Genomic DNA, 18,692 nt, shown 5'->3' with positions numbered 1-18,692 from the left:
TGAGGTGCAAACATTTATCTTTTATCTATATTTGATTTTAAGTATATTTTATGACTTGATAACAAGGATGTTAAGAGTGTTTGAAATATTCTCTACATGTAACATTAATTAGTAGTAGGATATCGCCTACAATCACAATGTATTTAATTAGAACTTAAGGAGTTTAAGTGTCAACTTTCCTTGCAACGCCTTACAGACGTAACAATAAATAGCAGGCTTGTAAAGACAAATGACCTGCCACTGATCTGTAATGCACGGCCTACAAATAACTTATGATCAAGCAGTAACTTTTCAATAAATAAAACTGACGGAAAGATTAATGTAACCACTTCCCACTTACTGCGATGCCAAGGGAGTCTGTTTCACTAACAGGACTGTTTTAGGAGTGTTTTAATAATCACGGAGGTCTCATGTTTTTAAAATAAAAATCCCATGCTTCAGCGAATGTCTTACCTATGTGTCACTTGCAGCATGGAGATGCCACCCTGGCCCTCCGCTCTTTTAATTACATAGAGCATCTAGTGTCAGGATGCTAAATTCATTAGTGAGGTATGTACAGCATGCTAGGGTCAGGACAGATATAGAAACAGGCCTCCAAAACAACTTCTTCCCCACTTGACACACTTGTTCAACATAATAGAGAATAGCACTTTGGGATTTTTGTTTGTTTTTATTCATTTCAGTATATTATCATATATTTTGAGCTGAAGGTTTTACAGAAATGGTTCAATTTTGGATTATATTACTCATCTAAATTTAAGGAGGGTATGAATCCCTTGCTTGTGAATGCAACCAATTTTAAGTTTTTATCATTTGTGCTTTTTGAAGATACATTATATTAATTCAACAAATTAACTGATTTTCCATGTAAATTTAGCTTTTCTCCTTTCTCTAATCTATTTTTGATTAGGCTAAAAAAATAAAAAAAAAAGCTGAGAAATGCAGGGACGCTTTTTTTTTTCAAGAGAAATGGCATGTAAAAGTTGTTCATCATTGTAAGCATCAGACAGAAACGCTCTCTGCTCTGGGTCTCTGTGACTCTTGAGAAGCATGCTTCTCTTTCACAAGGCAGTAAAGTTCAAGTTTGACTAATCAAAGGTTTTAGCCGATTATTAAGCAATGACATTCACTGTTTGACCATCTGAGCTGGTAATTTTACATACCTGTACATTTCCTTTGGTTAAGTACCTGCAGCTGTTTGCTAATGCAGTCCTCTTTTGTGCATTAATTCCTTGTGTAGTTTACTGCCTGAAGTGGAGCTCATACATTTCAAAAAAGAAGTGTAATATTCGTATTATTAGTGACCTTATTATTCATAATATTTACCCCAAAAAATGATTATAGATCACATAATGTCAGCGGTACTAAATGGTGTGTTTACTGACCTTATCGAGCTTTATAATGAGACGACTTTATCTCCTGAGATATCACTGTGCTTCTTTAAAAGGCCTATTTATATTCTCCGTAAGTATCTGTTCCCTATTTATTTTTCTTCAAAGGATTAATATGTAGCAGAAGTGTACTTTCAATAACTTGGTGGTCACATGAGCCAAAAACTGGGACTTTGTAGGCCAGTTGAACGAATTGAGGACTCACCTTGCCCGCAAAGACCCAGCCTCTGACACACACCATCATCATCCGTCCCATCGCCGGGGACTCATTGTGGCTGAAACTACAAAGGTTTACCTATCGGATCCTGGAAATGTCTTTAATACCAAAAGATTTGACTTCCAGACGAGGTAATGAAGGAATGCTACGGGGTTTAATCTGTGACCACGCCGATACATACCCGCTGATCTGCTGTCTGTCAGTGTCTGCAGAAGTAGGTGATGCTGCCCGGTTGTTGTTACCTGCGTACCGCGCAGGTGTCAGCATCCCGCAGCCATATGGGGACTTCGAGGAAAGAAAAAAAAACGACTGTCTGGTTGGTTGTCTGGCTGTTTGGAGGAGATCTCGTCTGCAAGCGAAGTTGAACTTCACCATCTATCCTCCGCCACCACCACCGCCCCAGTAATATCTGATCACTTGGTGTTGTACGCATCCCAAATTGAGCAAGATTATCCTATTAGGGGTGGGGGAACGAATTTTCTTTTGGAAGAAGTCGGACAGTCCCCCCGGCCTATCTTTTCACCTATTTCCAAGGGGGAAAAACATGCAGACGCAACAGTGTCGCGCATTGTGTCAGTCGACCCTCCCCGCCCTCCCTCCCTTAAAAAAACGCCTTTGCGTTTCCCACCGAGAGATTCCCGGTGCGCACCCAGCACCCAACCAGTCACCCAATATCCATTCTGGAAAGAGACAGCCGGGGAGAGAGAACGGAGCCTGCTGTTGCTACTGCCATGCTGCAGCCTCGATATTATGAGCAGGATATTCCCAAACAGCTGGAAGGAGCTGATATATGGTGCTGCGCCCTCGTGGTGGGCCCTCCCCAAAATGGACCGGTGCTAAGTGGAAACCTGGTTATTTTCAGCGCGTCACTGGCTCGTCTCCAATTATAGGTTTCCGTCGGGGGCGCAGCAATGTAGCCCCGTATTTCCAATTATTCTGTAAGAGGACTTTAAAAACGGACAAGATCACTACATTGAGTAACGTCCGAGCATGTGTTTGCCTGTAACTGCACACATTCCTGCGGTGTGTTGGCTCGCCCGTCCACGCTCAGCTGTGGCTCCGGCTGCTCCGGAGCGGCTCGTCTGCGGCTTTCTCGAGGTGTCCCCCTTTTTTATCGATGCTGTTCAGGAGGCTATAGACGTCCCAGGTTCATCACACCTCTCGTTTCCTCCCTGACCAGCAACATGTTAGTGGGCTGCGACCCCTGGTGGCAGCGACGCGCCACGAGACTTAATTATATGCACGTCTCAAACACAACATTCACTGTTTTAGATCAGTGTGATCACGTGCAGTTTCGTACAGAGGGTAATAACAGCGTGACGGATAGATCATTTTGGATACATTTAAGCAGTGGCTTCATTCCAAATCTTAGGTCAGCAAGATTTATACTCTATATTGTTATGTTATATTATGTTATTGTTAAAAGTTCCCAAACAGAGGCCACAAGACCACACATCAGGGACTGCCTTAAAAGGAACCACCTCCTTAGGTGCAATCACTCACACCAATCAGAGGCAACTGCCTTCCTCCCTTTGTGCCATCTTTTCCACCTCAGCCATGATGTGTGAGTCCTGTGAGATGATTTCCTTCAAACTTGACTTGAAACCTGTCTTCTGTAAATAAAACTGCTCTGCTTTAAACGTTAACCTGCTGGCTGCTTCTCATTCCGTGCTGAAACCAATTAAGTCAACTCCAGTGATTCCCTTATTTATTGTGCTCAATTACTTTACTCTTCTACTCGATATTCTATCATATTATTTATGCCATTTTGCATTTACTCTATTCTTTCCATTTTACATTGCAGTATATTCTGTTTCAATCTCTTCTTTCTGCTATTTAGATTTTTTTTCTCTTTTGTATTTTTCATTAATTATCTACGTTGATATTACGTTCTATTATATCGTGATATTTTTATTTTCTATTCTATTGTGATAGTTTCCATTCTATCCTAATGTATTGTGATATTTTGTTGTCTGTTCTTGTATTTTTCATTACAATATTTTCTGTAATATATATTGCGTTCTATTGAGATATTTTGCTTTATTTTTAGGCTATTTTATTGTGATATTTTGCATTCTATTCAAATCTTGTGATGTCATTTTCAATTTTATTGTGATAGTTAGCATTCTATTATATTCTGTTCTATTGTATTCTATTCAACTCTGTTCTATTCTCGAGGTCATGCTCCACTTTTAGTGCCCGTGGTGACGCTCTCATATGGCTTCGGTCAGCTGCTTCATGTTGACAAGAAGCCCACTATAATTCCGGAAATTGGGAGATTTTCTTATCAAAATAAAATAAATGATCTGATGATTTGTCCTGAAGGACCTATTTATTTACCTTAATATCAACTGTAACTTTTTACGTGGTGTATTTTTTGGCGTCACAATTATTCTTCCATGCACATTTCTATTCGCGGATGCATTTTGTTACTGAAATATATTATATATTGTATTTGTTGTAGAATTGAACTATTTTTTTTTTTACGGGTTGGATCGGAAGCGATGTTTGTTTTAGGCTAACTTGACGCCAAATATCAATGTCCGACTTTGTACCTGATAGGAACAAGCTCGGCTTCTCCTAAACAACGCATTTCATTACTCCAGCAACAGCAGGATGGATGTGCATCATCTACATCATCACATTAACATCTGACAGCTGTCGGTGAGTTTTTAAGTCCGTAAATAAATGTCTTCGCCAAACAGCCTGTGCGTGTTAATCTCTGTGTATAACATCATTACCGTCTTGTTCCTTTATTTTCACCAAACTCAGGTTCCTGTTGCACTGCAGAATTTGAGTTTTCTGATCTCACAAGACCAAATGTCAGCTGTGAAGCCAGTTCAGTACTGGACCAAGTTTATTGCTACTGAAATGACGTCAGCGTGTGTTGGAGGAGTCGGTCGCCTATAGAGCAGAGGGAGAGGAATGTAAAGACCCTTTGTGTTTATGGCAGAAAGACACTCAGTTAGGTAGGTTAGATTGCATCTGTTGCTAAAGCAGGTAAAACAAAATGCATCATACATTACTATAGAAAAACAAGCAACAACTTGCATTTACAATGTTTACTCAAAAGTAGCCTACTGTCAGCAAAATATGCTGAGGTATTAAAAGTAAAAGCATCCAGAATAAAGTTTTCAGTGTTGTGTATATAGGCTATTAAACTATTGAATTACTATTGATGTATTAATGTGTAAGTTGCATTTCAATGTTAAAGGGGGTAATGTACTTAATGTACTTAGTATCCTGGGTAGTTCCATCTTTAACTACATATTTTATTAGCAGAATACATGTTTTGTAAGTAAACTCCTAATCTGTTCCGTTCCTAATCATACAATATTTGCTTCTGAAATGCAGTAAAGTAGAAGTATGAAATAGCAAAGACAAACACTCAAGTAAAGTAAAAGTACAAAAGTACTGTACTTGAGTAAATGTATTTATAATAAAACAATGAAATGGCATCTATAATGTGATTAGAATCACAGAAGCGCTGTGTTGTATTCCTGAATTGTCATAACAGAGCATTGTCTTTGTCATATGGCTTTTTTAACAAGTTTCACTCTTCCCACAGTTTTGCTTTTATTTTTTATTTTTTTTACAATCTTCTCAGATGGAGCTTCGCATTGTCTGTTAATGTTTGTAGATGTGTAACTGATTGCTATTTTGGAGGCTATCAGTGTGCCTACACAATGCTCTCTCCTCGCTGCACCATGTGTCACCCTCTTCTCTCTCTCTCTCTCTCTCTCTCTCTCTCTCTCTGTGGTGCAGTGTGGCCAAAAAGCAGTGGATGTGGCTGGCGTCCAGCTGCAGCCGGCCTTCTCAATGGTCTCTCCCACTATGAAAGCATTGGTGGATGCTGTATGGGCGGTGTGGAGCATCGGGGCCTCCATTTATGACTACATCCACACCAATGCTATGGAGGAGCGCATCCATGCTCTGGAGGACATCATCACCATCCACCAGTGTGTGATTGGACTTCTGTCCGCAGGCGTATTGGTACTCTTTACCTACATCCTTTTCAAGAAGATCTGAAGATGTATGAAGGGGTGGGCTATTGGGGAAGGGGGGTGGACTGACCAGAATCAAACATTAGTGTCCAGCGTAGTACAGCAAACACTGACCAGATAAACAAAGGGGAATTTTTACACGTTGGGTACATCAGACCAGCTCATTAGAGCTAGAGGGTATTAATAGCCAGGGGCGTAGCACAACATTTTGGACCATATACACAGGCATTCTCTATGGGCCCCTCCCCGCATCCTCAGCTATTCATTCTAGTAACTTTGTGGGCCCTCCTCAAATGAGGGCATACTCAGTCCCCCCCCCTCTTTAAATTTGTATTTAAAATGAATGGCTTTACTTCTAAAAAGGATTCATTGTTCCCCCCAAAATGTTATCTTTTACAGGCCTCTGATGAAGTAATTAGACCATCATGGGATACTGTGACTCAGCAGCTCATCACAAGTTTTGTTGGTTGAAGCTGTTGACTAAAATATGTTTATATTTTCTTAGGTTTGTTCTCTGATACAAGAACACCCAGTGTCAGCAGAACAGACACTCCATTATATCACCAGTAAACTGGCCAATTTGCAATTTGTTTTGAGCCCAAGTAGCTGAATGTATCAGCAAACCAGTACATCTGCCAACACACACACACACACACACACACACACACACACACACACACAACTTCAGATGACAGTATGAGTCTGGGAATTGTCTTAACATAGTAAGTCACAAATTTTCTAAAGGGATCTTTATTGAAAATAATCATTCGCTATTACTTTTGCCTTAAAGCATTTGATGCTTGATTTGATTGATTTTACACTCTCTCTCTCTCTCTCTCTCTCTCTGTGTTCATTTCCTTAAAGCCTGACTGAGATATAAGGAGAAGCTAATTCCCCTGAAACTAGTGTTGAGTGCAGAGGTACAGTTGTGTTCAAAATAATAGCAGTCCAACATCACTGACCTCATAAATCAAATTTTTTGGTAGAAGTGATATTTCTACATGGCAAATAATTTACTAGTAAGTGTTGTAGAGTCATAGAAAACCAACAGACCCAACAGTCATGACATGCATGCTGCTCATTCTGCGTAATTGAATCTGTAATTGAAAGGGGCATGTTCAAAATAATAGCAGTGTTGTGTTCAATTAGTGAGGTGATTGATTCTGTAAAGAAACAAGTGTCAATTATGGCCCATATTTAAGGAAGGAAGGAAGCAAATGTTGTGCATGCTGGTTATAGTGCATTTCACACTGAAATACTCAGCAAAATGGGTCGTTCCAGACATTGCTCTGAGGAACAGCGGACTTTGATTAAAAAGTTGATTGGAGAGGGGAAACCATATAAAGAAGTGCAGAAAATTATAGGCTGCTCAGCCAAAATGATTTCAAATGCCTTGAAATGGCATCCAAAGCCTGAACGACGTGGGAAAAAACGGTCAACTACCATTCGAATGGATCAAAGAATAGCCAAAATGGCAAAGGCTCAACCAATGATCAGCTCCAGGAAAATCAACGAAGACTTAAAGTTACCTGTGAGTACTGTTACGATCAGAAGAAGGCTACGTGAAGCAAAGCTATCAGTTAGAAGCCCCCGCAAAGTCCCATTGCTGAAAAAAAGACATGTACTGAATGGGTTGAAATTTGCCAAAGGACATATTGACTGGCCAAAGGAGAAATGGGGCAACATTCTGTGGACTGATGAGAGCAAAATTGTTCTTTTTGGGTCTAGGGGCCGCAGACAGTTTGTCCGACGACCCCCATGCACTGAATTCAAGCCACAGTACACTGTGAAGACAGTAAAGCATGGTGGTGCAAAAATCATGTTATGGGGATGTTTCTCATACTGTGGTGTTGGACCTATTTATCACATACCAGGGATCATGGATCAGTTTCAATACATTAAAATACTTGAAGAGGTCATGTTGCCTTATGCTGAAGAGGAAATGCCTTTGAAATGGGTCTTTCAACAAGACAATGACCCAAAACACACCAGTAACAAGCAAATATTGATGTTATGGAGTGGCCAGCCCAATCCTCAAACCTCAATCCCATAGAAAACTTGTGGAGTGACATCCAAAATGCTGTTTCTGAGGCAAAACCCAGTAATGCAGAGGAATTGTGGAATGTAGTTCAATCGTCCTGGGCTGGGATACCTGTTCACAGGTGCCAGAAGTTGGTGGACTCCATGCAACACAGATGTGACACAGTCGTCAGAAATAATGGTTATGCAACTAAATATTAGTGCAGTGATTCAAAGTAAAGCAAACCCTTGAGACATTTTTCAGTTTATACAGTAAATGTTTGAGTTTGTAAAGAAAAATGCAAATACTGCTATTTTTTTGAACAGCCTAATATTCATTTTTCTTCACTTTCTGTAAAGGTATAACACAAACTTGATCAATTTTGGTCATGTTTTGATTTGGAATTGAATGTGCAGTGTTCCCAATGCATTGATATTATGGAATTAAAAGCTATTCTAAGGATTTTGAGCATCATTCACTTTTTTTATTTGCCATGTAGAAATATCACTTATACCAAAAAATTGGATTTATGAGGTTAGTGATGTTATTAGTTATTATTTTGAACACAACTGTACATGGTTCTCTTATGAACATCTCTTACAATGAATAGGAGACCATTAAGTAGGGTTGCATCCACTTTACGATGCCCATGCCTGCAAGCTTTTTTTAAATTTTGTATCGGTGTTTCAGATGAGTATTATCTATATAATCGGTCTGAAAGTGCAACTTCATGATCCATTTATATAATGGATTTATAATAAATTAACGTTGTTATACCTCATAGCTGTTACATTACTGTAGGTGCCATTGCAGGCACACAAGACATTTGAAGTGTCCTTAAAAAGTAATTGTAAATAGATTTAGATGTTTATGGATAGTTTTTTTTAGCTGGCCATTGTAACATTTCATAGATGTTCAACTATCCCATAGTACTACTGCTGCTTAATGTTTTTTTTTTTATTTTAAAGGCAACATTTTGTACCATGAAAGGCGGGAATCTAAATGAGATGTTTCTTGTACTGACTGCAAACACTGGATCTAAGTGTGAAATGAGAATTTGAGAGGATAAAGGATGTTTTTGTCACTGTAACTTAAATTAACTTCACTAACCTGCTAAGGGAACTGTTATGGTGGGTCATTGAAAACTATTGCCGTGTGAATCTGAAGTATCTCGGAAAAACCACAGAATAGAACACCCCAGAATGAAAGCCTTTTCAATGTTTTATTATAACAGCATCAAAGTTTGTCTTCTCAAAATGCCAAATAAATGTGGAATTTAATAAAACTGGACATCCTTACAATACTACGTGTTACCAATGTCTGGTATCAAATGCAGTACAGACTGCTGTAAATGTAAAGTTGTAAATTACAGCTGCAAAATACGACCGCTTAAAGCTGCAAACATCAGAGGCAACTCAATCAAAAACATTTCCCCCCAACACTGCTGAAACCTTTAAAGAAGGATTGGCAAGCCTTTTCCTAATGGACAGAAAACTGCAATACTGGCTTTCCAGTTAAAGGCAATTAAACAATTCATGGATGGGCACAGCACCAATCTTCTACAAGGCCAAGAGGAACACCTGCTCTGAAACATGTGCTGCTTCTTCAGCTGGTAAACTTCTACACAGTTGTTGAACACTGGCTGTTATCTGAACTTACTACGCTACTTGGACCTTTCATGGCGACTCATAAGTGTCCTGTCTGAACCAGAGTATACTTGGAAGTGAACCTCTCCACACTCTCTCCCTCCAGAAACTTCATGGCTCTCCAGTGGATCTTGCCACAGTTCTCCGGCTGTCCAAAGGCTCCCAGCTCCTCCTGGATGTAATGCAGCCACAGATCTTCAGGGAAATAAAAAAAAAAAACAGAAAACATTTTAAGATAAAAAAAAGAAAAGTGGAGGTGTCCAAGGAAGATCATTGGGTACATATCTCAATTGATAGCTTTTTCTTTTGTTTAGAAACCAGACTAGTAGTTTATGTCGGATCCAGCCTCAGTCCAATTTTTATCTTCTAAATAGATCTCAGCTATATCTAAGTATTTGGTATTGGCACATTTCTGGTGCAGTTGTTGTGTTAGATGGAAACTTAGAATCTAGTCCTCGATACTTGATTAACAAGTAAATATTTTTAACTATTGCTACTTTTCCTTTTCGACTCTTGTTCCTTTAGGCATTTAAACTCTGCTCACCGTCATCTGAGGTACCAAACTCCTGCAGTGCCCTCTCATAGTAGTCTCTGAGATTGTTCATCTTTGGAGTCTCCTGGAAGAACAAACAACATTGTTATCACAGCTCAGGGTTGTCTCGGCTTATCGGTAATACAAATATTAACGTCCACCATCTGTCCCAACACATTATTATTATTATTATTATTATTATTATTATTATTATCTGTTCTCCACAGATTGAGCTGCAGTTTACATAAGAGCTTTCACATCTGACAGCAACGGTAATTGCTATACATACTTGTTCCTTCTCGATCTCAATCATTCGGGTGAAAAAGGCCTTGGACAAAGGACGGTTTTCCTGTAAGCTACAGAAAAAAAAGAAGAAAAAAAGCCTTTACTTAAAATTAAGCTTAAATTCTACAGCTTCGTCACAAGACACTTCTCAGGAGTTTATTAAATTTGCATTCCTTTTGTGTTATTTAAATAAACAACGTGAGCAGATAAAGAGTTTTTACAATTTGTTTTTACCTTGTAAAGGTCTTCCTAGATTTCTTGTAGCCTCCGGTGGAGTACGACCAATCAAGGTAACGCTCTTTCATCTCCATGGCAACAACCGCTACTGCAGACAGCAGACCTCTCTGGGAACAAACAAGAGAACTAACTGTCTGCGAGGCATTCTCGTTTCGGAGGCCAAAACACTGTTCAGACGTAAGGGGCTATTCATCTTTTCTGTTTCATCTTTAAGTATTCACCTGCAAGGATTATCAAGAACAGCACCTGCTCTTCCTGAATCCAATTTATCTGTATACAGTACTTTACATTATTGAACGGAAAAGTAACTTGACTTCTGCATACTTCTAAATAGGAAGAACTGGTTTTCCAAGCAAGCCAAAAATGTTCAAATGTAAACTACTCCATAAAGGCATGTCATTATGTGCTTAATGTTTACAAACAGCAGCTCTCCCTGTCAGTTGTCACTGGGAACACACTGTAAATGCTGTCAAAAGACTTGAGCAGTAGTTTCAAACTGAATCTGGTGGATTCAGGTGGACTACCTTGAACACGGCTTCTGTCTCCTCAGGACTCTGGTTGGCCACGCTCCACTGGACCTGCAGCTGCCAAAGAGGTAGACTCTCCTGTCAAGACAGGACAGAAAGGATTTAGCTAGCAGTTGGTTTTTAATCGGTATCTTGCTCAGTGGGGAGTCCACTTGCTTCCTGGAGCATTAAAGCGATGGTTAGTGTCAATGTCGTATAATATCTCCATCCCCTTTTAGTCTTAGAGCGAACAAACCCGAACATGATAAGCTTTAAATCAGACCCATGCTTGAAGAATCAACTACTGTGTTTTACCATCAAATGCAGACATTTAATAAATGAGTCAGGATCCCAGTGTATGATTCTGAGTGACAAATCACCTTGCTCTGATATCAGCTACAGGTCAATATGAAGTAAGAGAGTGCGTCCACATTTTCTTCATTAATTTATCTCCACTTCTGTGCCGTGCAATTCTTCATACTCTGGGGGTTTATACTATTTCCCAACATGTAAGTAGAGTGCTGAGAGAAAAGACTTGCCTAATGAGCAGCATGTAGTAATCCTCACACAGCAACTCAGGGCCACAGTCTTATGAAACCCCCACCACAACAGTAGCCAGCTATTCCGCTTATTACTGTAAAAGCCTGTGGCCGAGTCAAAGCATGTGTATTCATAGACAGTACCATTGGGGAACCCCCACAAGGCTAGAAAAATCTTTTTTACACATACATTGTGTAAAGTGATGCACTGCCATGAGTCCCTGAACGAGGCAACTGTCTGTGGTAAGTTCAGGCTTGATAGTGAATGACTAGTGAGCTAATGTGCTCATATTTGCCGTTTTTGTGTTTTTAGCTAAACTGGACTAGAAAATATTCAATTAAAATGTCCCTCATCGTTCGCCGTTAACTTTTCTGGTAGGATGTAGCATTTTATGTGGAGTGAGCACTGCGCCGGACTCCATTTAAAGCTATAGTGTGTAGGATCTGTCTCCCCCATGAGGAATTCTATGTAACGACAACAAAACTGTTGGCGCGTCGACATGATACAGCCTTCCGGGATCGCGCACGCGTCCCCACCCCTAAACACCCTAAAGCTTTAAATGCTACATTGCTTGTAAGGAAATACCGGTAGTAACAGGCAAACCAGCTTCAAAGTGATGCATTTTCTTTTTAAATAAGTGCTGTGCGGTTTATGTGGATTTTGAATTTCAGTAATACTGCCCATTTACCTGTCATATTCAATTTAGACTTAATAAAATAATAAATAATTACACAAACCTTATTAATCTCTGGGTTATGTTGTAATGCATTTGTTATGGAAGGGTTGCTTTAGTGCCTTTGTACACTTTTTCTGACATATAGAAGGAGGCTAAGGAAGCCACTTGAGCAACTTTGATATAATGAAATAGATCATATTTGGGCCAAGGAGATGGCCCACTTATACAGCAGTGCTGGTGTGTGTGTGTGTGTGTGTGTGTGTGTGTGCGTGTGTGTGTGTGTGTGTGCGTTCTGTGTACGTTGGGATTGACGTGTGTGAGAGCCTCCTGGAATAGCCTGCCCACGTCTCCACTCCCCAGCTGCATTAGCGTTCGCAGACTCAGGCTCCACACCGACACTGATTGGCTGTACCGCTGCGTGGCTGCCATGGCAACACTGGCCACTCCCTCAGCATCACCAGATGAGAGCAGGATCTGCAACTTTATTTATAAAACCAAAGAGAAAGTTAAATCAAGATCAGATTTCCTCCTGTTTCCATCTCCTTTTTTATTATTATTATTGTTCCAGCTCCACCTATGCAGGTAAATAAATACATAATATAGGAATTAATAAATGAATACCCCCCAAAGTCCTACAAGGCACAAAAACACAAGGGGCTCCATCTACAGGTGCAATCACACTCACTTTGTTGACTTTGGTTCTAATCGTATTTGTGTTACAATTTTATATCTGACTTGTTAAAAAATAAATAGGACTTGTAAATAACAGTCAGACTGAGTCACAAATAACTTGTTTACTCAACAAAGTTTTGGCAACATAAGATTTTGGCAGCAAGAGGGTGTTCTGTGTTATTTTATGGACTTCTTTAGTTCCTTAATTAGATGGTTAACAATAGAGAGCAGCAGGAAAAGTGGGGCTGGCATAGATAAAAAGGTCCAAAACCAAGATGGCTGCATGGTATGAGCCTTTAACCACAATGCCACCAGGATATCCTCTTTTTACACTTTCTTCTAATCAACTGTCTCAGATTTTGAACATCACAGGAGACAGTGGTCTGGTTTAATTTTGTTATGCTAGGATTTCCAAATATGATAACTGCAGACTACTAGCGTCAGATATAAACATTGTTCTCCTCTTGCCAATCACACCTTGTGTTGTGAGTGCAGTTACATTGTCACTCCTTATGAAGTGCATTTGAAAGAGGACAGAGACTGGCAAGCATTCAGAGATGCTTGTTGGCCTCCCTAGACTTTGACTACCACTGTTCTCAGACAGCCAAACAAGCTAAACTTTTGCAAGAAACATTCATTGTGTGAACAGACATTTGACAAGTCATTATTCAAATGAAGGGAGAGTGAGGGCCCCTATGATTCCTTTTACACATTTAATGAAGCCATTATCTTACCCAGTTCTTATAATATTCCTCCTTCAGCAGTGAGGAATCGTGGGCGCGCTGCAGCACTCCCAGCTGCCTCTCCTGCCTCTGTGACACACACACACACACACACGTCAGGATTTACCCCTTAAACATCCATGTCAAAAAACACTGAAGCCACTGACATTTTTCAGTGTAAACTCAACTTACCTTTTCCTTCAGTTCTTGGACGTTGGTCTTCCTCTTCAACCTTTCCAAGCAGAAGGCCACATAGCAAGTCCACATGGGCTCTAGAGCGCAGAGCACACAAGCGCAGCAATTGTTTCTTTATACAGACACATCAAGTTGGCAGGGAATATGCAAGCAGTGCAGTAATAAAGGGCACCCATAGGCTAACTGGATTTGGACACTGGCAGTGTATGCAAGATAAACTAAAGGAATTGAATTAATAATCTTGTTTGGTAATATAGCTGCCACTATATTGTAAAGAAAATTACATGTTTCATATTGTAAATCTCTTTTTGTTTTAAAGCACATGCAATGAGAAGAAATGTGTCACGGTCACTGCATAGCGATAAAACCTCAACTGTAGTTGTATTTTTTTTTTTTTTTACTGCTTTTCTTATTTCATACTTTATAAAACCAAAATGTCCATGTAGTAAAACGTTGATTGTAACTATTCATCCAACTTCAGTCTCAACAAGGATTTTTGCCCTTTGGAAAATATCCCAAGAGCATGTCTAGTTGCTCTCTGTGTATGTATGAGCACCTACCGGTGCTAAGGCTCTTGACAGCCTCCTCGTAGACCTGGCAGCAGCGCTCCTCTCTGCGGTTGATATCGGAGGCCCGGCCTTTGGCTGTCTGCAGCTCCTCCCCTGCCCCCGGAGCCTCCAGCTCCCTCTTAGCCATGAAATCCCACGTCAAGCTGTCTTCTGTGTAGTTAGCCTGTAAGCTGCAATACAAGGGGAGGGGAGTAGGTACGTTCATGCTTAGTGATAAAGTTCTGATTGAGTTCAAGAACGCAGATTGTGGCTTAGTAAGCTGGTGCCTTACTCTTGCAGGATGAAGTCCTGGAGTTCTTTGGTGAAGTCAAAGATAGCTGCTATGTTCAGAAGTGAGATGACGAACTCTGCTTCTGTTGGACAAAAAGACTGGTGATACAAAAGGTAAAGTGACCAGATCTGTGAATTTCTGTTGTTGAAGGAATAGTTGGACATTTTGGGAAGAACGCGTATTCGCTTTTTTTTTTTCTTCAGAGAGTTTGATGAAAAGATTGATACCACTCTTATATCTGTATGCCAGCAGTTGATTATCTTAGCTTAGCATAAAGAGTGGAAGCAAGGGAAACAGCTAACCTGGCTCTGTCCAAAAGTGAAGAAAGCCTGCCTGCCAGCACCTCAAAAGCTCTCATTTGTTTAATCAGTACAAAAAACAACGTGTGAAAACAATAGTTTGTGGTTTTTACGAGGGGTCATGTGCGATATCTTTGCCAAGTGCAAAAAAAATGAAATGAATGAATGAATGAAATAATTTGACAAAGTAGGCACATCCTTCTCCAATGCATCAGTTTTCTTACTTAAAATACAAATACAAATTATTGTTTAAATGACAAAATAAAATGTAAAGAGATAAAAAAAAAAAAAGCCTACCTTTGATTTTCCCTGTAGCATCTCTGTACACAACCTCAGCCAGTTTGCCACTCAGGATTTCTGGTGAAAACTCATATTCACCCTGAAAGACGTTAAGAGCAGAGTATTCAGGCACTGAATACAAAATGAGAGCGTGTGTGTGTGTGTGTGTGTGTGTGTGTGTGTGGACTTTTTAGATTCCCCCCCCCCACTGTTTGTGTTCCATTTGTGACACACTCACCAGGTCCATCTCAGCTTTTTCCAGCTCTTTCTTCTGCTTCCTCAGTTTCTCACAATGCAGCAGCTCCATACGGAAGTACTAACACAAGTTGTTGGAGACAATTAGAAAAGAATATTTGACAAATACCCATTCGTCACTCTTCAAACAGCAGCTACCGCCCCTTGTAAATGAATTTTGGTCAAGCAAACCAGTGAACAAAGTTTCTCTTTACAGGTTTCATTGTTTAAAAATGGAAGAGTTATTTGGATATAGGAAAGAAAAACTAATATTTTGCTTATTTTACCTCCTGGTAGACTTTCTTGTTGTCAGGATGGAAGCGCAAAGCCCTCAGAAACAGGTGTCTGGCACTTTCAGAGGAATTTCTATCCTCCAGCTCATTCTTGGCTGCCATTATCCACAGGGCTTAAAAGAGAGAAAAGTACAAAGTTCCTATTAATTACAGCTAATAGTGTCTTTGTTACAACTGATTGAAAAGTACAATCTTTTGTACCTGGTTTGTCAGGGTGTATAGCAAGCATGGCTGAGAAGACTTTGCTGATCTGGCCTTTGGTGGCCTGAGGAGAAACACAGAAGAAGAGCATTATTACCATAAGAAGACCAAGTGTTTGGTCTAAAGCAAATGGTGAGATCATTACATACCCATTTCTTACAGAAAGCAACATGTGAGAGCCACAGCTGCACATCATCCTGTGGGGAAACAAGGCATTTGACTGTTCACTCAGTTATGCTTACAATGATTCAGTCAGTTACAACTAACTATACATTGTATTTTAAAGATAATGGTAAGGGAAAACAAAATGAAAAATATAAGAACTGAACTGCTATAATGTTCTTAAAAAAAGAATCATGATAAGTTTGATTGAAAAATCATGTCAAGGCAATTTGATGATTTCTTTTAGCAGATCAATGCAGCTCATTTGCCACAATATATAATTAATACAATGATTTCATTGATACACTGCAAAAGTACAATACAAAAGCTTTTTTATACAGTACCTTCCACTTATTTGTTGCTCTTCTGAAGACACTATTTATTCTATGGATGACGGGGAACTCAATTTCCTCTTTTTTGAACTGGTAATGAATGTGCTGCAAACACAAAGTTAGGCACGGTCAAACGATGCAACATTATCTGAAAGTAACCATGTTTGCCACTCACTCAATTTGTTATGCATGTATGTTAAAAGTTTAACCATTAGACTATCAAAAAATGTCGCCACTTACTGCTCTTCTCTTCTTGATCAGTTCTAAAACATTGATTTCATACTGTAATTAAACACAATTTTAAAGTTAGTGTTTAAAACATATCACTCGTAGCTTTTATTTTATTTTTAATGATGGAGGATTAAGGAAAGATTAAGGCACCCTACCTGAATGTATGCAATGAAGTCCTCTTTGTTTACGATCAACCTGTGGAGCTTGTATTCCAGGGCAGTCGCTCTCTTGATTATGGATCTGAAATATTGAAAAAATAAACACTGATTTACCTAAAATGGAAAATGAGAATCAAAACTTGAATTAGCCGGTATACGTGCAGTTTAGTTATTTTCCAAAAACTGAGTGTCCCAAATGATGAGGGTCTTATTTGGTTGCCCTAACCCTAACCATAATCATAAACATAACCCAAACACCTGTTAAACAGGTGGTTTAGCAGGTTCATAATTAAGGACATTGTATGGGGAATTTGGGACACTAAACTGTCCGTAAACCAAATTAGCCTACTGTGCCAGAATTATGGACTGACTCTATACAAATGCATATATATATATATATATATATATATATATATATATAATTTTATATATATGGTATTCTAGCTGTGGATCAGAAAAAGTGCATTATGCACTCAGCCTTATATGTCATATGGAGGCTGTTCCATTATTCAGCACCTATACAGTTTTATGAAAAACAGTACACACTATGTGAAGTTTATTTTAGGGTTCATTTTTCTTTTAATCCATTTATATTCCCTCAGTAGTAGTGAGGTCAACGAGACAGTAAAAGATCACAAAACATATGTTCTTGTCAGGTTTACGGTCAGTTATTGCCCACAAAACATAACATTTCTCAGGTGGGTGGTGACAAAATCAATTCAACTATGCACAGGACATCACTTTGTATAGTGATGTGTTTTTCTACTGAACGAACACATCTGGAAACACTCGGTAAGTCTTATGTCGTCTTACTTGATTTCTTTCTTGGTGAACAGACCCACTCTCTCCAGCTGCTCCAGCTCAGGGATTCTCTCCTCAATCCGATGTTGAACGATCTCCGCCATCTTGTCGACGCAGCCGTTCGACTCTTATTTGGTGATATTAAAGTTATTAATGTCAACTTTAAATTGAAATACCATAAGACTGTAAGCACTGAGGCTGATTCTCTCCCACACACATGCGTGGAAGTTGTGATTCGCCGCTCTTCTTCCGGTTCCGTCTGCAAATAGCTCCGTCAGGAAACACGATCAAATGTGCGTGATGGCAAAACAGTCAATGGGCAAAACAAATTAAAACCAGCTAACGTTGATCCACTGATTTAGGAGTCACATACTGTATGTTTTGGTGGCATATACACATCATCTTAACTGATTTTCAATGGCACGATCTAATCATTGTCATTAGTTAAAACAATTTGAAAACAACTCAGTTAATGCCTAATACAAAGACAATAGAATAAAATGTCATTGAACTCACAGTTATATGAAAATGAAGAGGTCCTAAGCCGCTGTAGAAATATACCTGAAGAACCCGAGGACAGAGTATTTCCTCTTATTATTTGCCGTCTTGTTGTCAATTGTACATATTTTCTACGAACAGTGTACTAATTTATGCTGTTCTGAAGTTCAGTTTCAGTGGTATTATTACTTGGGACTAATAACTAAAGCACTTCAGCTCTTGACTGTGTAATGAATTCATTGCAGACTATAGTTTATTTTTGCATGAAATAAATCAGTCATGATATTCAAGTCTCAAATGAATAATAGAGTTTTAGCTGCAAGATCGTCTTGATAAGAAATATCTCTGACAATACAATACAATACAATATAATATAATATAATATAATATAATATAATATAATATAATATAATATAATATAATATATACTGGTAGTATTACCAGTAGGTCTCAAGGGTTTACTAGTGAGCGTGCCTTTGAAGAGGTGGCTCATCCGACCATAGACACATGTCCGACACTGTGGAACGCCCTTCTCATACGTTCTGTGGTCTCTGTTGACGCTTTTAAAAATTGTGTTTTTTCGGTTTTTATTTTTTATTTCAAATTTGATGGCATTCATTTTTATTGTTTGTTGTTTTTACTGTCGTTGGTCTTATTTTCCAATTTTACTCTTGTGAAGCACGTTTTTAACTTTGTTCTGTAAAAGGTGCTATATTTAATA

General features: G+C 39.1%; 1 protein-coding gene and 1 long non-coding RNA gene across 3 annotated transcripts; one reads left to right on the top strand and one right to left on the bottom strand.

Annotated features, from left to right (window-relative positions):
- Positions 1-2,221: 2,221 nt before the first annotated feature.
- On the top strand, positions 2,222-8,094 carry LOC144537218 (uncharacterized). 2 transcript variants are annotated; one of them, XR_013503833.1, is made up of 4 exons: positions 2,222-3,172; positions 4,171-4,272; positions 4,381-4,577; positions 5,374-8,094. It is a non-coding gene; the product is annotated as an uncharacterized LOC144537218 (long non-coding RNA). The 2 variants fall into 2 exon arrangements; XR_013503832.1 differs by lacking the exon at positions 2,222-3,172 and having other exon boundaries at positions 4,114-4,272.
- A 741-nt stretch (positions 8,095-8,835) lies between these two features.
- On the bottom strand, positions 8,836-17,744 carry utp6 (UTP6 small subunit processome component). Its single transcript, XM_078280740.1, has 19 exons — positions 17,486-17,744; positions 16,670-16,754; positions 16,524-16,565; positions 16,296-16,388; positions 15,939-15,986; positions 15,790-15,853; positions 15,583-15,701; positions 15,300-15,377; positions 15,080-15,161; positions 14,484-14,565; positions 14,204-14,382; positions 13,641-13,720; positions 13,461-13,538; positions 12,355-12,534; positions 10,857-10,937; positions 10,330-10,439; positions 10,100-10,166; positions 9,823-9,895; positions 8,836-9,473 (listed from the first exon to the last, which is right to left on the bottom strand). Exons 1-19 carry the CDS (start codon positions 17,575-17,577, stop codon positions 9,319-9,321), a joined length of 1,788 nt encoding a protein of 595 aa, XP_078136866.1. The 5' UTR covers positions 17,578-17,744; the 3' UTR covers positions 8,836-9,318.
- Between the last annotated feature and the right edge of the window lie 948 nt (positions 17,745-18,692).

The sequence above is a fragment of the Sander vitreus genome, chromosome 2, assembly GCF_031162955.1.
Source record: "Sander vitreus isolate 19-12246 chromosome 2, sanVit1, whole genome shotgun sequence".
Lineage (NCBI taxonomy): Eukaryota > Metazoa > Chordata > Actinopteri > Perciformes > Percidae > Sander > Sander vitreus.
The sequence above is the reverse complement of the archived record's forward strand: the minus strand, read 5'-3'. Positions and strand labels throughout refer to the sequence as shown.